Raw genomic sequence first — 17,330 nt, forward strand, 5'->3', positions numbered from 1 at the left:
GCTTTTATCATTCTAAACCAGTCACTTTACGAAACAGCAAGACCACAAAGTCTTTCATCTTGAAAGCTCAACAACAGAAACTTTGAAGCAGTAATGAAACGATGCAGATCTCCACTCCAAAAATTGTAATGGTCCATACGCAAATCAGAAGGCAGTGCAGGAAACAGAAGCCAGGATCTGAAAGTCGAGCCAAGTTTCTTGCAGCAAGAAATAACGCCCAAACTGCCCCCTGTAATATCTGTGCAACCCCAATTCTTACGAGATGTGCCATAAAGTGACAGGAAAGAAATTTCTAACAGCTCTGAAAATCATCTGTACTTCACATATGCTTCCAGATAGACTTTACCCATCTCACCAGGGAGGTGGTCAGGCTGCAGGGGTGACTCAGCACTGCCTAACATGGTTTTATTTCTTCTTCATTTAGGCAGAATCAAGAGCTTTCTAGGTTTAGAATGCCCTGTACTAGCATAAATACCACATTCCTGCATTTTTTTCTCCCACAAAGTACCAACATATCCTCTCCATTATGGCTCCCCGTAAACATATTTTTAATCCTTGGGGACCTGAGAGGTCCCAACCAAGATGAGAGGTCCATCATGCCATACAGCTGTGCATGGAAATGGCCAGCCTTTGCCAGAGACACCAACCAGGCTAAACATGGGGTGAGATGGGGAGCCAGAGATGGAGTTTGTCCCCAGGTACGCTGTGGTCATCCATGGCCAAAGCAGTGGAATGGCAACAATGCCCTGGTCACTGGACCAGCCCATCTAACCATACAGCAGCCATGCTATCCTCCCAGAGAGGTCACAATGTGTATATTTTAAACTATGTATATTTTATACATACATATATGGAACAAGGTGACCTTTTAAGCCAAAAATTATAGTGTAGCACCCATGTTTCAACAGGGCAGAGTTACCACCTGTAGCAACCTCCATCTGGAGGACAGCCCCATCCATCTGCCCCAGAATTCCAACCATGCCAGGGAGGACACCGACCAGTACTCACCATCAACGGGGCTGAGGTAATCATGGAGGTGGGCTGTGCTGGCTGCTCCCCCACTCTGCATCAGAAGGTCCCCATAGGGATTCGGGTGGCTGGCCATCAGCGTCATTTGGTGGTAGTAGTCGGCAGGGTTGGCTCCTGCTGGTGGCGGGGGCAGACCAAAAAGACCTCGCTCCTTCAGGTGCTCATGAGCTGCTGCCGGAGCCACAGGCAAGGAGAAAAACATGGGGAGAAGGTTCCCACCGCAATGTTAGACCTCAGCGCTGACGTTGGCAGCCCTGTCTCCCCCCACGTCCCCCGCCAGCCCCGGCCGCACGGCTCCACGTAGGGCTCTCGTGACGTGCGCTTGGGCGTGCTTTTGCGGACAAAAGAAACTAAGCTGGGGCCTCTGCATTCCTCCATTTCCGCAAATTTATAAACAATCTCTCGTTCCCCCTTCTAATAATCCTCCCGTTTGGATACAGCCGGCACCCCAGGGAGGGGGGAGAGGGCCCAGCCCGCCGGCAGCAGTAACCCTGTCAGCATTAACATCCCTGCCTATTAGGAAGGAAAGACAAATGCAGCCCAGTTCCCGATAGCAGCGTGAGGAAATTAAAGCCAAGGTCTAATGCATAGAGCTAGGTTTAGTGTCTGGCAGCATAAAACCATTTTGGCTGCCAAAGCCAATTACGCTCACTTTCTCCCAGCTGTAATTTTTCAAACCTGCCTCCCCACCCGCTTGCCCCATTAACTTATTTACCACTGCCTTACCAAAAGAAAAGAAGGAAAAAAAGAAAGTAAAGAATAAAAACTAAAGAAAAAAGAAAAGTAACCCAAAACACAATGCCTCTTTTTTACAGCTAAGAACGAAAGTGGTTTTGGAAGAAGAGGGATGGGGAAGAGGACACGCACACCAGCCATCCAACCTCTCCATGGTGGGCAGCTCAGAGTGCAGATGACGTTCTGTGGGAGGGAAGAAGACACATGCCTCTCCCATCACTCTAGGGATGTTTTTTTCGACACTGAAGATGGTTTTCTGTTGCCAGACTCTAAGCTGGGGGCCTTCTCTCTCACTGGTGTGCTTTGCTTGGCAGTGGAGAAGGGCTGCTTGCCGCTGCAGCAGATCAGGAACCAAGAGATGCTGGGGTTTGCTTGGTGTGCAGAAACTGTCCCCAAACCCTGGCTGCTCCCTAGGCACTAAGCCTGCTGCCTGCAACTGTGTAATGAAGCACTTCTGATGAAGTAAGGCATGACTTGAACCTCCCCAGTGAAAGCAGAGTCATGTGTTTTCCCCTTTCCCTGCTCGGCCATTTTTGTCCCCTGCTCCCCAGCACTGGGTCTGCCAGGGCTCGGAGAGCATCACTACCTCTGCGTGCATCCAGTGCCAGCTCCCCCACAAAACTACTGCAGGGCAGCTCAGGGGTATGAAGGAAGAAAGTATCCTTCACCCAGGAGCCATCCTGCTCCAAGACACAAAGCCAATAGGGGATAACCCAGCCAGCATTGCCTCATCTTGCCAACATCAATCCCAGCCAGGCCAGGCAGCTGGAGAGATGTGACCCTCCTTGGGGAAAGCAGAGCTCCCAGTAGAGACATAAGAGTAGGCAAGCTCATAAGAAAGCCGAGAGCGCTGTAGAAAGGAACGTACTTTAAGCAAAATATTTATAATATGATCCAGTGGTAATAGCTATTCTCACGCTCTGCTTTCTCAGTGCAGTGATGCAAAACAAATGTGTAGTTAAAGGGAGAAAAAAAAAAAGGAAAAAAGAAAAAGAGAAGCTCTCCCACTTCAGAGAGCAGCTGCGGAGCCTTTGCGGCTGTAAATCTCCGGGGCTTCGGGGATTTCAGTGCTGGTGAGCTACAGAATCGCTGCAGTACCAGTAGCACAGTGTCTTACCATCAGCAGGGCTGAGGCCTCTGGCAGCAGAGATGACGGAGAGCGTGGGGCTGCTGTGGACAGAGCGGAGGTAGTGCTCCATGTGGGGTGCCACGTAGGGGTGCGGCGGGCTGAAGGGTGACTCGCTGGGCCCCGCAGGGTGCGGAGACAGGCGGATGAGGGAGATGTCAGAGATGACAGGGCTGCCACTCAGAGGAGGAGGCCTAGGAAGGAAACAGAGACACACCGTGACACATGTGCCACATGTATTTGTGGAAGGTGGCTCTCCCCCTGGGCTGTCGTGAAAAGGGGCTGCGCAGAGCATGCCCCATGCTGGAGATCTCACTCCATCTTCTCGCACGGGGAGGCTGGCTGCATGAAGATGTTCGAGGCAAAGCCAGAGCTTGCAAGCTCCTCAGTGCACCTGGGTATTCAGATGTTTAGTGCTGCCACGTGCAGACAAATCCCCAGACAGAACTGCCTATGAGAGGATGTAAATGGCGCAAAAAGTACTTACATGATCTTGAGGCAAGCCATGCTTTGCTTGGCCCAGCATGCGTGGCTCGGCCAGCGCCGGCAGAGCAGCCCTCCCTGCCTGCGTCCATCACGGCTTGCACAAACCTCCTTGACAGGTCGGCGGTACAGTTCAGAGGGCAAAAGTTCATGAGAGGTTTTATTGCGTGCTTTCTGGGGGCCGCCTCTGTTAAATCCCTCAGATCTTCCTCAGGCCATGCACTACCTGAGAAAGAAGTCAGTAAATGCTGAGGGATTCAGCAGGTAACAAAAAATTAGTCACAGGCATGTTTTGGCACTTAAGAAGATTTTTCAGGGTGAGCAAAGATGGAAGAGAACGCATGTGGCCATCTCCCAGATGTACCCTCCAGCCTTTTAGGTAAACCACAAAGGGCACAAGGAGAGAAGAAAAAGTTACACAACCTGACCTGAGAAGCAGAAAATCAGAGCTAGATGCCAAAAGAGTCAGAGCTGTCATTAGGCAAAACAAAGGAGCAAAAATCTGCTTTACGTTAGCTCCCTCTGTACTCATAGACTGCTTGAAGTGGAGCTGGTGGCATACACAGGTCACAACAAGGACAATGTTTGTGCCTGGGTGGGTGCCTTGGCAAAACTGAGGGAGACAGATGTGAACCTCATGGGCCGCATGCCCTGCACACAAGACCACGGGGATTCAGGGCTGTGTAGGTCAGTGATCTGGGATGTGGGCTGAGCTAAGAGACAGCATTAGAAAGGTCCTTCCGTAAGAATACCCAAATATGCCATTAACAAGTGCATATAAGATCTGTGTCTCCATGCACAGACAACCACAAACACAAGGGTCTGAGCAGTTTAGACATGCCACCTGCACTTCAGGATCTCAGTCCCACCCTGCCTCATCAACACTTCATGTGCATTTTAAATTATTTGTAATATCTACATATCAACAAAACCACACAGAAATGTAATACAAGCTTTGCAGACTTATTCAGCAGTTCACGAGCACGTTTGTCTTTGTTTGATCTTCCTTGTGTTTCTCTGTCTTTCTGATAAATTAGTAAACCTTGTGGCTTTTTGAACACTTTCTGCTGATGGGCAGTAAATTAAATGCCTTTTAAAATATTTATAGTTCAAAGTACTTTCCTGTAGCAGTACACTCTGTGGCTCACTGGTGTGAAATACAAGGCACTGAAAAACTATCAGATATAAAGGACTTGGGGAAATGCACACCCAGAGCAGCACAAATGCTTGTCGGACTCAGACTGCAGTTTTGCTAGAGTAGCACCCACCAGTATCAAGCCTGTTTTTCTTTATGGCACTGAAACACAAACCTATGATGGCATGGCTACTTCAGACCTCACAACCTCCCCACCTGCGTTGCCATGGCCTTTCATTGCCAAAATTATGGGGTGACTCCAGTCCCTCTCCCAGTCCCTCTCCAGTGCCTCTCGCCATGACGTCAGCCACTGCGGTGGCAAAGCTTGGGAAAGCTGCAGCCAAGGCTGCCGGGGCTGGTTTCTGTCGAGGCTGCTAATAAAGGCGGCCGAGCACGGAGCCGACCAATTTATTTCTACCGGGGAGGAGGGAGAAGTGAATCAAAGTCCCTGTTCCAGATTTAGTTTCAATTCATTTCTAATAATCTCCACCGCCTCATCTGGAAAAAATGAAACAGGATTAAAAAAAGTGATGTCATTAAGAAAACATCTGACTAATTTTTCTTCTGATGAAGCCTTAATATAAGTGAGGGGGGATGTAAATTAAAAGCAGCCCCAATCTTTCTTGGGCCACAGAGCCTGCCTTAATACATAAGCCATGAAAGAAGTTTTCTTACATATACAATAAGTTCCCTCTTTCATCAGTACTCACAGCTTCTCCCAAAAGGGTTGTGAACTTCTTTGATGCAGTCTTGAAACTATGTATTACCAGGTTTATGAGACTTCGGAGCCTCTACTGATCAAACTGTGAGGCCAACATCCAAAACGTGTATAACAATATGAAGGGTTTGCTGTTCATTTTCTCCATGCTAAATTAGGCAGAAATACTGGAGTCCCTCAGAACAGGAAAACTCCACCCTGGCCAAAAAGGTAACACTGGGAAAGAGATCAAGAATTCACCCAAAATGCATCCAGCTGGAGAGCCGGGTGTTTTAATATAAAGCTGGCCCTCTGCATAAAGACTGGGGTGGAGAACAGGCTTCTCCTTATGGCACTGCTTAAAGCCTCTCCTTACCCCATCTCTCCATCTGTGGACTAGGACAGAAATGTTCTCAGCCAGGCCTGGCTCCTGGAAGCCCTGCCAGTCAGGGATCACCTCTCACTATTGTACACCCACAATTCCAGCAAAGCATCCTCCCATGCTGCAGCCTGTCCCAAAAGCGTGGCTTCCAGTAGCTGTCTACCAGGAACGGCTCAGTTGGCCAGAGGGATGCCCTACTCCTAACTCCCCAGTTGTCTGATTTTCTCCCCCATTTTTTCCCCACTCATGTCACTGGCATTATTTCTCATCTAATCCCCAAATCCCATGTTGTGCCATTGCATTGGCACTCTGCAAATACATAGTGAGAGGCAGCCATAGATTCACAGGTCTGCTCCTGGCAGAGGAGAACAATTACCTGATGCTTTTTAGAGGTAGTGGCTTATATACATGAGAGATGAAGTGACACTGAGCAGCTCTACCCAACATGCAGCTCACCTCCTGGGCAAGCAGAGCTCCTCATCCCCATGCTCCAAACCCCACAGCAGGGCAATCACCAGCTTGTTGTGGTGAACCAGCCTGTGCAATGGTGCCATGGTGCCAGATATGGGTTTCTCAGTTTGTCCATAGAGTTTCCTGCTCAGACCTTTGCTATCCATGTATCACTCCCCACTCTTTCCCTAGATTCTGTTATGGCATAAGGAAAGCACCACAGTGACTGGGGGAGAGCTGCTGGCTTTGCTGAAGCCAATGTTGTGAAAATTTCGCTGTCTGCAATGGGATGAGGGATTTCACCTGACCACATATATTTCTGAAGGAACTGGGATTCTGGTTTCAAATAGGCTAAGGGAATTGGGTGTCCAAACGCCATTAAATTTAATGGGGGCTGGGGACCTGTTTTCCCTGCGGCTCTGGTGAGAAGCCCATGCTCTATAATTAATGCTCACGACTTATAGAGCAATTTGCATCTCTGACGAAGCATGTGAGCGTGGATTCATTTCTTCCCCCCACTCAGGAGAGGCTCTCCTTTCCCTGCTTTCTAACAGAGGGAGACACTAAGGTGGGGGAGACATTACCTTATACCATCTAAGGGCTGCAGAGCCTCCTGATGATACTGGGTGCATGCACATGGCTGAAGGCTTTACATAGCAGGCTTTTACTGGTGCAGTGGATAACTCCCCTTAGAAAGCAGAAATCCTTCCACTATTTACCTGGTTCCAGCCCCCTGCAGAGCAGGACTGTAAGGCAGTGGGTACACATAGCAGCGGAGGAGCACCACCAGTGCAAGGAGAGCTACTGGTGTTTGAAATGTGACATACACTGCTGGTAGGACACTAGGAGATTCTCGATGGTTTTCCCAGGAACTGGTCACCCGTTAACTGCCCTACATCAGGAAAAATGGATATGCTTCACTTTCCTGCTGCCTGGGTTTTGCTGAAAGGAGCTTGTCTGAAGCTCTACAGTCTCATCCCAAAGTCTTGGGGAAGGAGCAGGTAGGTTTTCTTTGGAAAGCAAGGCAAAAAAATTCAACCTGGAGTTTTGAGTGGGGCAGAGCAGCGTGTCCCTGTGTGTGCCCTGAGAGCCGGTAGGTGCCTGTGTCCAATGCCACTGCTCATAGGTGTGTGTGCTGTGCTCGGTGCATCGCAGCTGGACACCATGCTGAGAAAGGATCCTCATGGTCTCGTGGAGGAGCAGCACTGTGTCTAAGGAGCTGGGCTGGCGTCCTGGGAAGGGAAATCCCTCAGGGATTGTCAAAACCAGTGCTGGCTGCTATGAATAGTATGTTGGGGTAACTTTTTTTCATCTTGCTCTCCCCCCTGTGGTCACACATGAACAATCCCAAAATCTTGCATGGGAGAGATGTGACACCATCTCCCTGCTGCTGTGTGTGGGTCTACAGCCTCTGCAAGCAGCATCCAGCAATGAATGCAACAGTTAAAGAAGTAGCATATTTCTGAAATAATCTCCATCAGGTAAATAAACCCCAGAAAAATGGGACCAATTAACCAGCACTAATGTCCCATGACTAGTCTAAATTAATACTTATGTGACAAATATATTCATTTAGTGGAAAACAAAGGGCTGAATACTTTTCCATATGCTTAATGGAATATGGACACTTGCAAGCAATTGTTTTGCTGTACAATTAAAAAAACTGCATAGCTGCTACACAGAGATGGAAGCTAAGAACAGAGCTGCTCATGGGGAGAGGTATCATAGCCTGATACAGTTTTGATATTGGAAAAAAGCTTTTAAAGCCAGCAATCCAATCAAAACCCCACATAAAAATCCTTGCTTTAGTTTTGTTTTAAGTAATCTTCCTAGCTTGGTTTTTGCAAGTCCTGTGTACCCAGAACACCATCCAATGCCTGCAGGAGATGGAGAAGCATATAGATGCCTGAATATTGACTGTGCTTGTGGCAGACACTCTACATATGAGATGCCAAAGATATATCCAGCAGGAGACCTAAAATGCCCCAGTATTCATGCTAAACAATTCAGTCTAAACAGCCCTCAACAGCCCCTCAACTTCACCTCTGTTTATTTCTGATTTAAAGTCCCTTACAACAGGAAGGGCGAGAGGTCGTGACACTTGTGTGGTACCCCCAGGATCAAATCCTACAAGGTCCCTCAAAACAAAGTATGTTTCAGAGGTCAAACCTGGGCCACAACTATCAAATTCACATGGCATTTTGATCACTCACAAAGATCTCCTCCCTCTCCCATTTTTTTGGCTCAGGGAAAGGAGGATGCTCTGGAAGGAGCAGGCTGGAGCTGCCTTGCAGCTGCCTCTGCCCATCAGCCACTGCCAGAGGGTGCTGGGCAGCCTGGTAATGAGGTGGCGGGGAATCACCCACACTTCCCAGTTCTCCCAGAACTGCAACAAGTTGATAATTTTCCAGTAAAGTGACCTGATGCTCAAATATAGGAGTATCAACTTCAAGATGCCAGCTTATGTGTCCTGCTAGGAAGAGATCAGGATGGGGACCCAAGAGACATTACTGCTAAGTTCCAGCCCTCCCCTGCAGGGATGTTCAGCACAAGTATTTTTATTTCTTTTTCATGTATTTTCTCAGCTCTAAAATGGGGTTAATAATATAATTTGTTTTTCTTCCCCATACTCACAGAGATGAATATACAGAAAATCAGAACTACCTCTGCGAATTCAGCAACTAATGCACTCACTCCTGAGAAGCTGTTATGGAGACTGTGAAGCTGGACAAAAATTTCTACAGCTTCAATGCATAAACTTAACAGACATGTTTTGAGCAGTTCCTGTTTTCTCCTTTCCCCTCAACTACGGCTTTGAGGCATGGAAAGTACGGAAAATTAAAAAAGACACTTTTAACAGTGAGGACAAGTTCCCATTAGACAGGTTTATGGATGGAAGTGGTAAATTCATCACAGCTGCAAGACTACAGCAAAACTAGGCGGTTTTCTAAAAGATGGGTTCTAAGTGTACTACAAGGTTTGGAGTTTTAATAGTAGGAAAGAGTAATTTCTCCCACTGTAGAAATTAAAGAGGGAATTCTATGGCCAGTATTGCAGATGTCAGATCATACAACTGAGGTAATTCCTTTGGGCCTTAAGAGACACAAATCTGAATATAAAATCCCTTATTTGTGGACTTGTGGTAGGGCACTATTTTAAGAAGGGTTTAGGTAGACACTATGAAAAAGCCCACTCTGCATCCACTGGCAACGGGAGATGCCTAAATACCTTTAAAATTCACAGCTTAAAGTCTAACCTTGTACCACTGAAGTAAAGAGAAAACTCTGACACTGATGGTAGGAGCAACCAGAACAGGTCTCCAATGTGCAAATTCCTTTCTTTTCCATCTGCAGCATGGGAATAGTATCATAACCTATCGGTGGGACCAATTTCTTAGCACAACTTTTTTCCATCCCTTAGAAAAACATATTCAAGATTTAATGAAACTTCTAGCATATGAGATCAATTTCATATACTTGCTTCAGATAAGAAAAATAATGTTTTTACTTCAAACGTGGGAAAAAAAACAGGTAAATATCTTTCATTTTTGCTTTCAAAAGACCATTCTGTTTTCAAACATACCTGACTTCAATCCTACATTTAAAATACCTAAGACAAAGAACAAATGGAACAAAAGTTTTAATTTCACCTAATAAAGAGTGTTACTATTTTTATCAATGAATTCAAAAGTATTTTGGCTTATTTAGAGCTTGAAACTTTTTTTTTTTTTCATCTAAATTCTACCATAAATGCTGGAATTTAGATGAAAACTCCCAGGCTGTTGGCAGCTTTAGTGGGGACAAGGGCAACTCCTGGAGGGACCAAAGTTGGGAGTGTGAGTGCAGGAACCAGTCCTCAGATTAGAAACTCTTCTAACCACATATGGTTTCTTATTGTATTTATGCTGCGTTTACCACAATGCAGGTCTATTTTGGCTGGCACTTGTAGGCACAACTGCAACACAATAAGAACAACAATATCAATATTTGCTTTTAAAATGGAAGAAAAATGCAAATTTTTAATAAGTAAGGTTGCCCTTCATTATACAACACACAAAGAAGCAAGGCATCAAAGGTGGAAATTAGAGTTGATACAGGACCTTCAAACCCAAATCAAATTAGTGTCTTGAGGAGAGATCTTTGATTTAAGCTTAATAGTGGTGATTTTTTCTTGGGTTGTTTTATACTTAATCAGCCACACAGCCCACTGTGCAAACATATGTTCCCAAAGCACATCAAAGCAAGTAAACACTCTGTTTCAGATCCTAATATCCTTTTTTATCCAATTATCTTACTTACATGATCTTTTAATTTAAGTTCTGAAAGCCCACCTTTTCACACAAGCTTTCCTTTAGCGATGGAGGTAGAAGCATGGCCAGCTGAGTTCTTGTGAGATACCCGCCAAAAAAACCCCACAATGAATAAATCAAAGCACAGCAGATGAGTCTCTAAGATAGTTTCTTGAGAGATTAATGATGAAAGCCTTCAGAGGAGAAGCGCATTTTAAGAAGGGGAACTTCAAGAAAGGTAGCTGAGGGGGAGAGAGGAAAGGAGAGTGAGAGAAAAGATATGAAAGAAAGCATGGATAAAAGCGCAAGAGCCAATGAAAGTAGTTCAGCAACAGACGAAAGGAGCGATGTAAACCTAGAGGCAATGTGAACCTCAAGTGAAAACCACCAGGCATGAGAACTTGATTCCAGTTGCCACAAAATTCGAGAGCTGTGGTGTCAAAACACTGCAGGCTCAGGGCAGGCAGGGAATGAGGGCTGGGCAGTGGCATGGCAGGTGTGGAGGACCAGACAAGGTGGGAAGTATCGAAGAAAGAGGTGGGAGAAGTGTAGACATGGACCAGATCCTGATGGCAGAGCTGAGCAGGAAGCTGAGGGAGACCTGAGAGGATTAAGCCCTTGTTAGGGCATGTGTGAAATGGGTGTTGGAAAGATGTGTTGGATGTGACACAGCCATTTCTCTGCATCTGACTGATTTCCCTTGGGACACATGTTGAGGATATTAGCACTTCTGAGTGAATACTATGCTTGTAGCTGTGAAGACACCGAGCTTGGGAAAACAAATGGGAAGTGTATGTGCATGGGGAGGAAATCTGAATTTTTGATCCCTGCCTACTGTCTTCTTGTCATGCTACTTCTGGGTGGGGCTTTTTCCCCTTAAAAGGAAATAACATTCAACTGCTACAAAAGAGTTTAACATTTTAAAGACTATTCCTATAGTACTTCTGAAAAGTCCCTTTCCATGTTACGCCAGCACTAACCTGTTGTGAAGAGGGAAAGTCAGTGGCAGCAACACTGCAGCAGTGCTGTGGAATGGAGCTCATGGAAGAGTCAGGCAAAACATAGGAAATGTTTATTCATTCATTACATTTTAAATCTGCCTTGGCTCTATACCCGTCATATCCCAGAAAAGCAAAAAAGGACCATTCCTCTTCATCATGACTGTAATACAATCAACTGGCTGCAGCATTACTCTAACCAACATTAACTAACAGAGTCTGTGTCTGACATCTATAATTTCATGTTAACAAATTAGGTAGACTCCTGCATTTCCTGGTACCTTGAATGCCCAAGAAGCTCATAACTTTTCTTTATATGCAAAATGTCAGGGAAAGGGCAAACAATGTTATGCCAGAAGACCACAGCCAAATCACTTGGTTGGAATGTGCTGTAAATCACGGGGTGAATGGAAAATGAATCTTTGTTCCAGGACAGTGACTTCCACCATTAATGGTGCTGCTAATATGCTCCTTTCCTATTGGGAATGTCCTCTTTCCATGATCCAAGGTCCTACAACTTAAATCCCATAAATAAACAAGACACCAAGGAAGGAAAACCTACACCCAACTACTTATAAATGTATAAACCGACTATTTATAAATGTATAAACCTGAAATGTCCTGCTTTTCTTTTCATAATTACAGGGGAAAAGCACTGGTGTTCAGGCTTTAGAAAGAAGTTGTGCTTGCTCTAAGCAGCAGCAAGCTGTTGTAGCTAACTGGAAGTAATCACAAACCCGTGGTTAACAAAGGGGAATAAAATGAAACAGGAACAGGTTCAGCACAGATCTCTACAAAGCCTTTCTAGACACAGCAGTCAGAGAAACTCTGTAAGTAGAGGTGATTGTGGTAGCTGCAAATACATCTCACACATACATGTACACACATGCTAGGTATGCTGCTGGCATGCTGCATGTGTCCTGCCTCTGGTTCATTACAACACAAAGAGGTAAAAGATGTTCATTCCTATAAAAGCAAAGCTTTAAGCTGGGGCTCCCTGGGTTTTCTGCAGGAATTAATTTTACTGGCATTTGACACATCTTAAACAGCAACAGCACTCACAGCAACCTCTAAAGGGAAATATTCCTGAACAATATATAATAAATACATTGATTTCTAATAATAACCATCTGCCCTAAATCTTCTTGCTGACAGGTTTAGTTGAACCAAAGGCCCTTTTCACATCCACTTCATGACAGTTCCCATCACTACATAAAGACTTTGAAGTGCCCTAACATGCAGTAAAATGCGAGATAACCTACCAAACTGTCAATATTTCTTCACTTCTAAAAGGAAATGCTAATGGCACTCAAAGAGCTCAAGATGTAATGTAAGCTCTGATCCAGCAGGCTTGCTGATCTAACTATCCTTTCTTTTGCTATGAGTATTCTGAAAAGCAAGCAATTATATGGTGAAAAGCAGAACTAGGTAAAAGTTTTTCACTGATATGACTGAAAAAACCCACTTTTTATTCCAACCCAGCTTTTCTCTTGGAAGTGTCTGGAGTTTTCTGTACAAAATAAGAGAATTAACAATAAATTGAGCTCTTCAATTTTAATTTCTTCTTTTTAACCTACCACTTGTTTTTTTTTTTTTTTTTTTTTTTTTTTAATCATTTGAGAGAAAGTGAACCAGAATGAAACACGGATGTTTTGAAAATCTGGACAACATTCAGCTGGGAGTTAATTTTCCACAAGAAAAGATGAACACAAATAATTCAGAATCTTTCTCCAAATGAATGTGATAAACAAGCATTTATCTATCAACTCTAGTCTGCAGTGTAAGACTGAGAAAGGCTCTATAGCAGGAGAAACTAAATGGACTAAACAGAAGCCCAATCCAAAGGTAAAACCCCAGCACTGCTTGCTGCACTGTACAACTTCAACCAATTTCAAAGGAGCCACAATGGTGCCCGCACACCCCAAATCATCAGCTCATGGTAAGAAAGGATGAGGTGTTTTATATCTCATTATTCATGCACCACCCAAAAAGCCTTCCTTCCAAAACTCTTTTTCTCCCAGATCCATTAATGTCATTCTCTACAGCTGCTCTCCTATTATTCATTCTACAATGACACACAAAAATACATGTTTATTAAGGAAGGAATACGGATCTGATATCCCCCAGCCGTTTACTGATGAAAGTTTGCTGCTTTTTAGTCTGTGGTTTGCAAACCCATGGGAATCACAAAACCTTCTTTAGGTGCCATGAAAGACAGCAAAAAACCCCTGCAAGCCTCCTGTTACTTGGGCCATGTTTGAAAACCCTGCTTGAAAATTTGTAGGCCACAGACCATAATAGCTTGAAAACCCCTCACTGACCCTATGCTTCCCAAAATCAACAGAAAATTGCATATGAGACATTCTCAGAGTAATCAGTGACCGCCACCAGCCAACCAACACCCACTGATGTCAGCTAGCATCACAGCACGCACATGTGACATAAGTTTTTTCACTACACCAGCGCAGAGGTAACCCCATCTTCCATACCTATGGTGACACCTCCCTCCCATTTCCATGTAAAGGGAGACCTAGAGACCTCATCTTTCATGCTCTTATCTCATGCAGCTATTCCTTATGCAGACACATTTCTGTATACAAACCCCATTATACTTGACCCTCGTTTCACCCTGTTTCCATTACAATGCTGTAGACTCAACCAGACTTGCTTCAGTGCCAATTCTGTGCTGTCATTCCTTGCGCAGAGTGGTAATAAAGAAATCACTGTTTTAAGCTGACAAAGAACAGATTTCTTACTAAGTAAACACTGATGTTTTGGTAGGGAAATTAAGTTATAAAATTGTGTCTACAAAGGGAAACCATACAGATGGAGTTTGTTAAGAGACATCAATACAGTCAACAGTGGTTAATTCAATTGCCTGCTACTTATCAGATTTTTTTTTGATTTTTTTTTTTTTTAAAAAAAAGGCTTACCCAGCTTTAGTAAATGCAAATGCAGAAAAACATTTCAAAGAGTCATTGTTGTCTTAGCTAGAGAGAGAAGCACACGGGCACACGGCCTTTTGAGGCCCAAGAGCCCGAGGCCCGAGAGCCTGCCAAGAGGCCCAGGAGCATATGCATTCGCCATGGTTGTATCAGGGTCCAGTGGGTCTGGTGCTCACCAGCCTGGCAGGAGAGGAGCTCTGAGCACAGCACAGTTCATCACCATACCACCACCCTCCAGTAATGTTTGTCCTTATGGCTGTGCTGTGGCCTCAATTCCCCTGGCCACTTGCCTTTCTGCCTGCATAGTGCCCCACACAACTTTTAGATACCCCAAGCCTTCCTTCTGCTTGAGTAAAAACTGGGCAGTAAGCTCAACTGTGTACGGGTACGAAATTCAGTCTCACCAGTCAAGACTTAAATGACTCCAACTCAATGTTAAATGTCACATCTATTTCCCCAAAGTGCCAGGTTGACACCAAGTTGCTGCAGCTGTTTCTATCCTAAATGCAGCAGTAGCAGAGGCACAGACACTCCTTATCCTCCCCTTTCAGGGAACTGCAGCTGGGTTTGGGGTGCTGCCTGAAAAAGTTTGGGTTTTTTTACAGCATCAGTGCTGGCAAAGGCCTCCAGACATCCTGCCTCACACTAACAGTTCTAGTAATGGTCCATACTTCTGGACTGGGAGCAGAAACAGGAGGTTTCTCGTCACGCCAGAACCCTCAAAACCCACCCTTCTTTCATCTCACCAGACACCAGCTTATGCTCCTGTTATGGCATCTAAGAGACACACACTGCCAAGCCCTCAAACTATGCAGACCCAAGGAAGAGGCAGCTGCAGTCTTTGCATGGCCAACTGCAGGTGCCCAACTCGTGTTACAGCCATTTCTTTTCACAGCAGCAGCCAAAGCCTGCCTGAGGTAGAACTCTAGGTAGTCTGAATATAACCTCAATGAAAGCAGATACATTTTGGGGACAGTTTAAAATGACATGAGAGCTGTGGGATGTTTTAAAAGCATTTTATCGGGAAGGATAAAGAAAATAATTTATTTTTGCATAGGATAAAGTTCACTATGAGATTCAGCATGCAGCATGATGTAAAGTCTCAGGCTAGCCAAAAGGTTTTAACATTGGGTGCCCTTTAAGTGATACACTTAGTAAAATGATATGTGCTCAGGTTGGAACTACGTAAAAACACTTATTTTATTAATATGAGGTAAAAATCTAAAAAAAGATATACTGCTGGGTAATTAAGTCACCAAGTGTTGTTCTACTTAAAATTCAAGAGAAGAGATATTAAACATACTCAAATTTTAATGAAAACATTTGCAGTGGCTTTAATAACTCAGCACAAAATTGTATTTAAACATTTCTCTCCAGTTTTGGAAAAAGCAAACACAGGGCCATTGTACTGTGGTCTGGGAATGGAAAACCAGAACTGCTCAGGTGCAGTGGATTATTTTACCTGTTTAGACAACACAGTGGTGAATGAACCAACCCTGGAAATCAAAGCTATGCTGGAATCCCAGCAGCAAGGTTTACAATGTGGTAGCAACTTCTGAAAGTCTCAACAGTCACCTTTTTGTAACTTCAAGTACCTTTTTCAGCCCAAGTTGATTTCAGTGGGGTGTAAGCTCCTACATGCCTTTCATTGTGGGAGTAGACTGCTGATGGGATTTTGATGTCTAAATACCTCTGGCTCAGAGTTTACTTTGAAAATATGACTTAAGGTCCTGCGCTTTGCATGTTTTGGGGTTTAATTTTTCTTAGTTATGTCTCCTGCCTGATTTGTTAAAATAAGCAAAGTAACAGGTGAAAATAAAGTAGATTTTAAAAACATTTTATGGTTTAAATCGTCTATGATGTTATTAGTAACCAAGGAAATTCAACTATTCAAAACTGAACTTCCAATATTAACAATTCCCTTTTTGCGCGTCACTTTACAGTGCAAATTTTAAAGCTGTTCATAATGTAATTGCAAAATAATTACTCTTACCCAGCACTGCAATACACATTTGGTACTCGTGAATGCTGTAAGGATTAATGCAACCATTCACACCTGCTACAAAAGAGCATCTAGACAATAAAAAAAAAAATACAAGAATGCACAGGCCATTTTCTAAGCTCAGTCATGGAGTACTGAGGTACAGAGCAAGTGCGAGAAGAGTTATAAGTACCTATGGGTAGAAGACAAGCTTCTAATTACACAAGTCCCACTTGAAAACTCTCATTCTGCTGTTCCACAAAGCAGGACAAAAAAAGAACAACAAATGTAGCCTAAGCTACTGTACCCATGGATTTTTACTGGCATATTTGTCAAGCTCACCTAACACCCCCAGTGATACCAGATTCCTTGCCTGCACTATCTCTACCTTCTACCTTCATTCAGCTTTCAAGAAGAGCTTCTAAAAGTCTCTAGTTTCATTTTAATTGAAGATTTGCTCCTACACTCCACGGGCTCTTTCATTTGAAACTCAAATGCAATCTGTTCAGACCATGATGTACTGTAGGCAAGGAGATTATCTCTTAGCCTAGCTTTCACCCACTGAGGATGATAACAGGAGGAAGAGATTAGATTGAGACCTTGCACTGGCAAGCAAGAAAGACTACACACATACATACACAAAAATTTTTACTGCACTGTAACTTCACAGATCACAGCAATTTTGCTGGTGAATGTGTGAACCACAAAATTGTCCTGCCTAGGATAAAGCCATCAATGAACACAGGGCTGGTTGGGTTGGGTTTATGAAAGGCAAAGCAACGAAATCAATCAGAGCAAACAGATCCTGGATAAAAGCCAATTTGGCAATGTAGTCAAAAAGAAATGAAGGGATAGGAAACCACTGCATATACTGCAAGATTTTGGGAAGAAGCATGATCTGCTCTTCAGCACAAAACACGCTGAGGATTTGCGTGTCCCCCAGTTTATGCTATTTCCTCACTGAGTCACCCTGGAAAATTCACTCACTCAATCCACTGCACCAGTGTGACATACCTGAAGCAATGTGACATCCGCACACAAACCAAGCCCAAGTTTCTGCTCATTTCATACTCATGAGTAT

The 17,330-nt window shown here is 44.3% G+C and overlaps 1 protein-coding gene across 2 annotated transcripts in view; it reads right to left on the bottom strand.

Moving 5' to 3' along the window:
• The window catches only part of GLI2 (GLI family zinc finger 2), a 197,000-nt gene that overhangs the window by 39,506 nt on the left and 140,164 nt on the right, over positions 1-17,330 (bottom strand). For both annotated transcript variants that reach the window (XM_061370108.1, XM_061370107.1), the window contains exons 4-5: positions 2,882-3,084; positions 1,009-1,200 (exon numbers count right to left, since the gene is read on the bottom strand). In XM_061370108.1, coding sequence (XP_061226092.1) covers positions 1,009-1,200; positions 2,882-3,084 — 395 coding nt within the window. The remainder of the gene's footprint in view (positions 1-1,008; positions 1,201-2,881; positions 3,085-17,330) is intronic.

This window comes from Neopsephotus bourkii, unplaced genomic scaffold, assembly GCF_033783945.1.
Source record: "Neopsephotus bourkii isolate Nb327-2 ecotype Australia unplaced genomic scaffold, CSIRO-AGI_Nbou_v1 NB_1526, whole genome shotgun sequence".
In the NCBI taxonomy this organism is placed as follows: Eukaryota; Metazoa; Chordata; class Aves; order Psittaciformes; family Psittacidae; genus Neopsephotus; species Neopsephotus bourkii.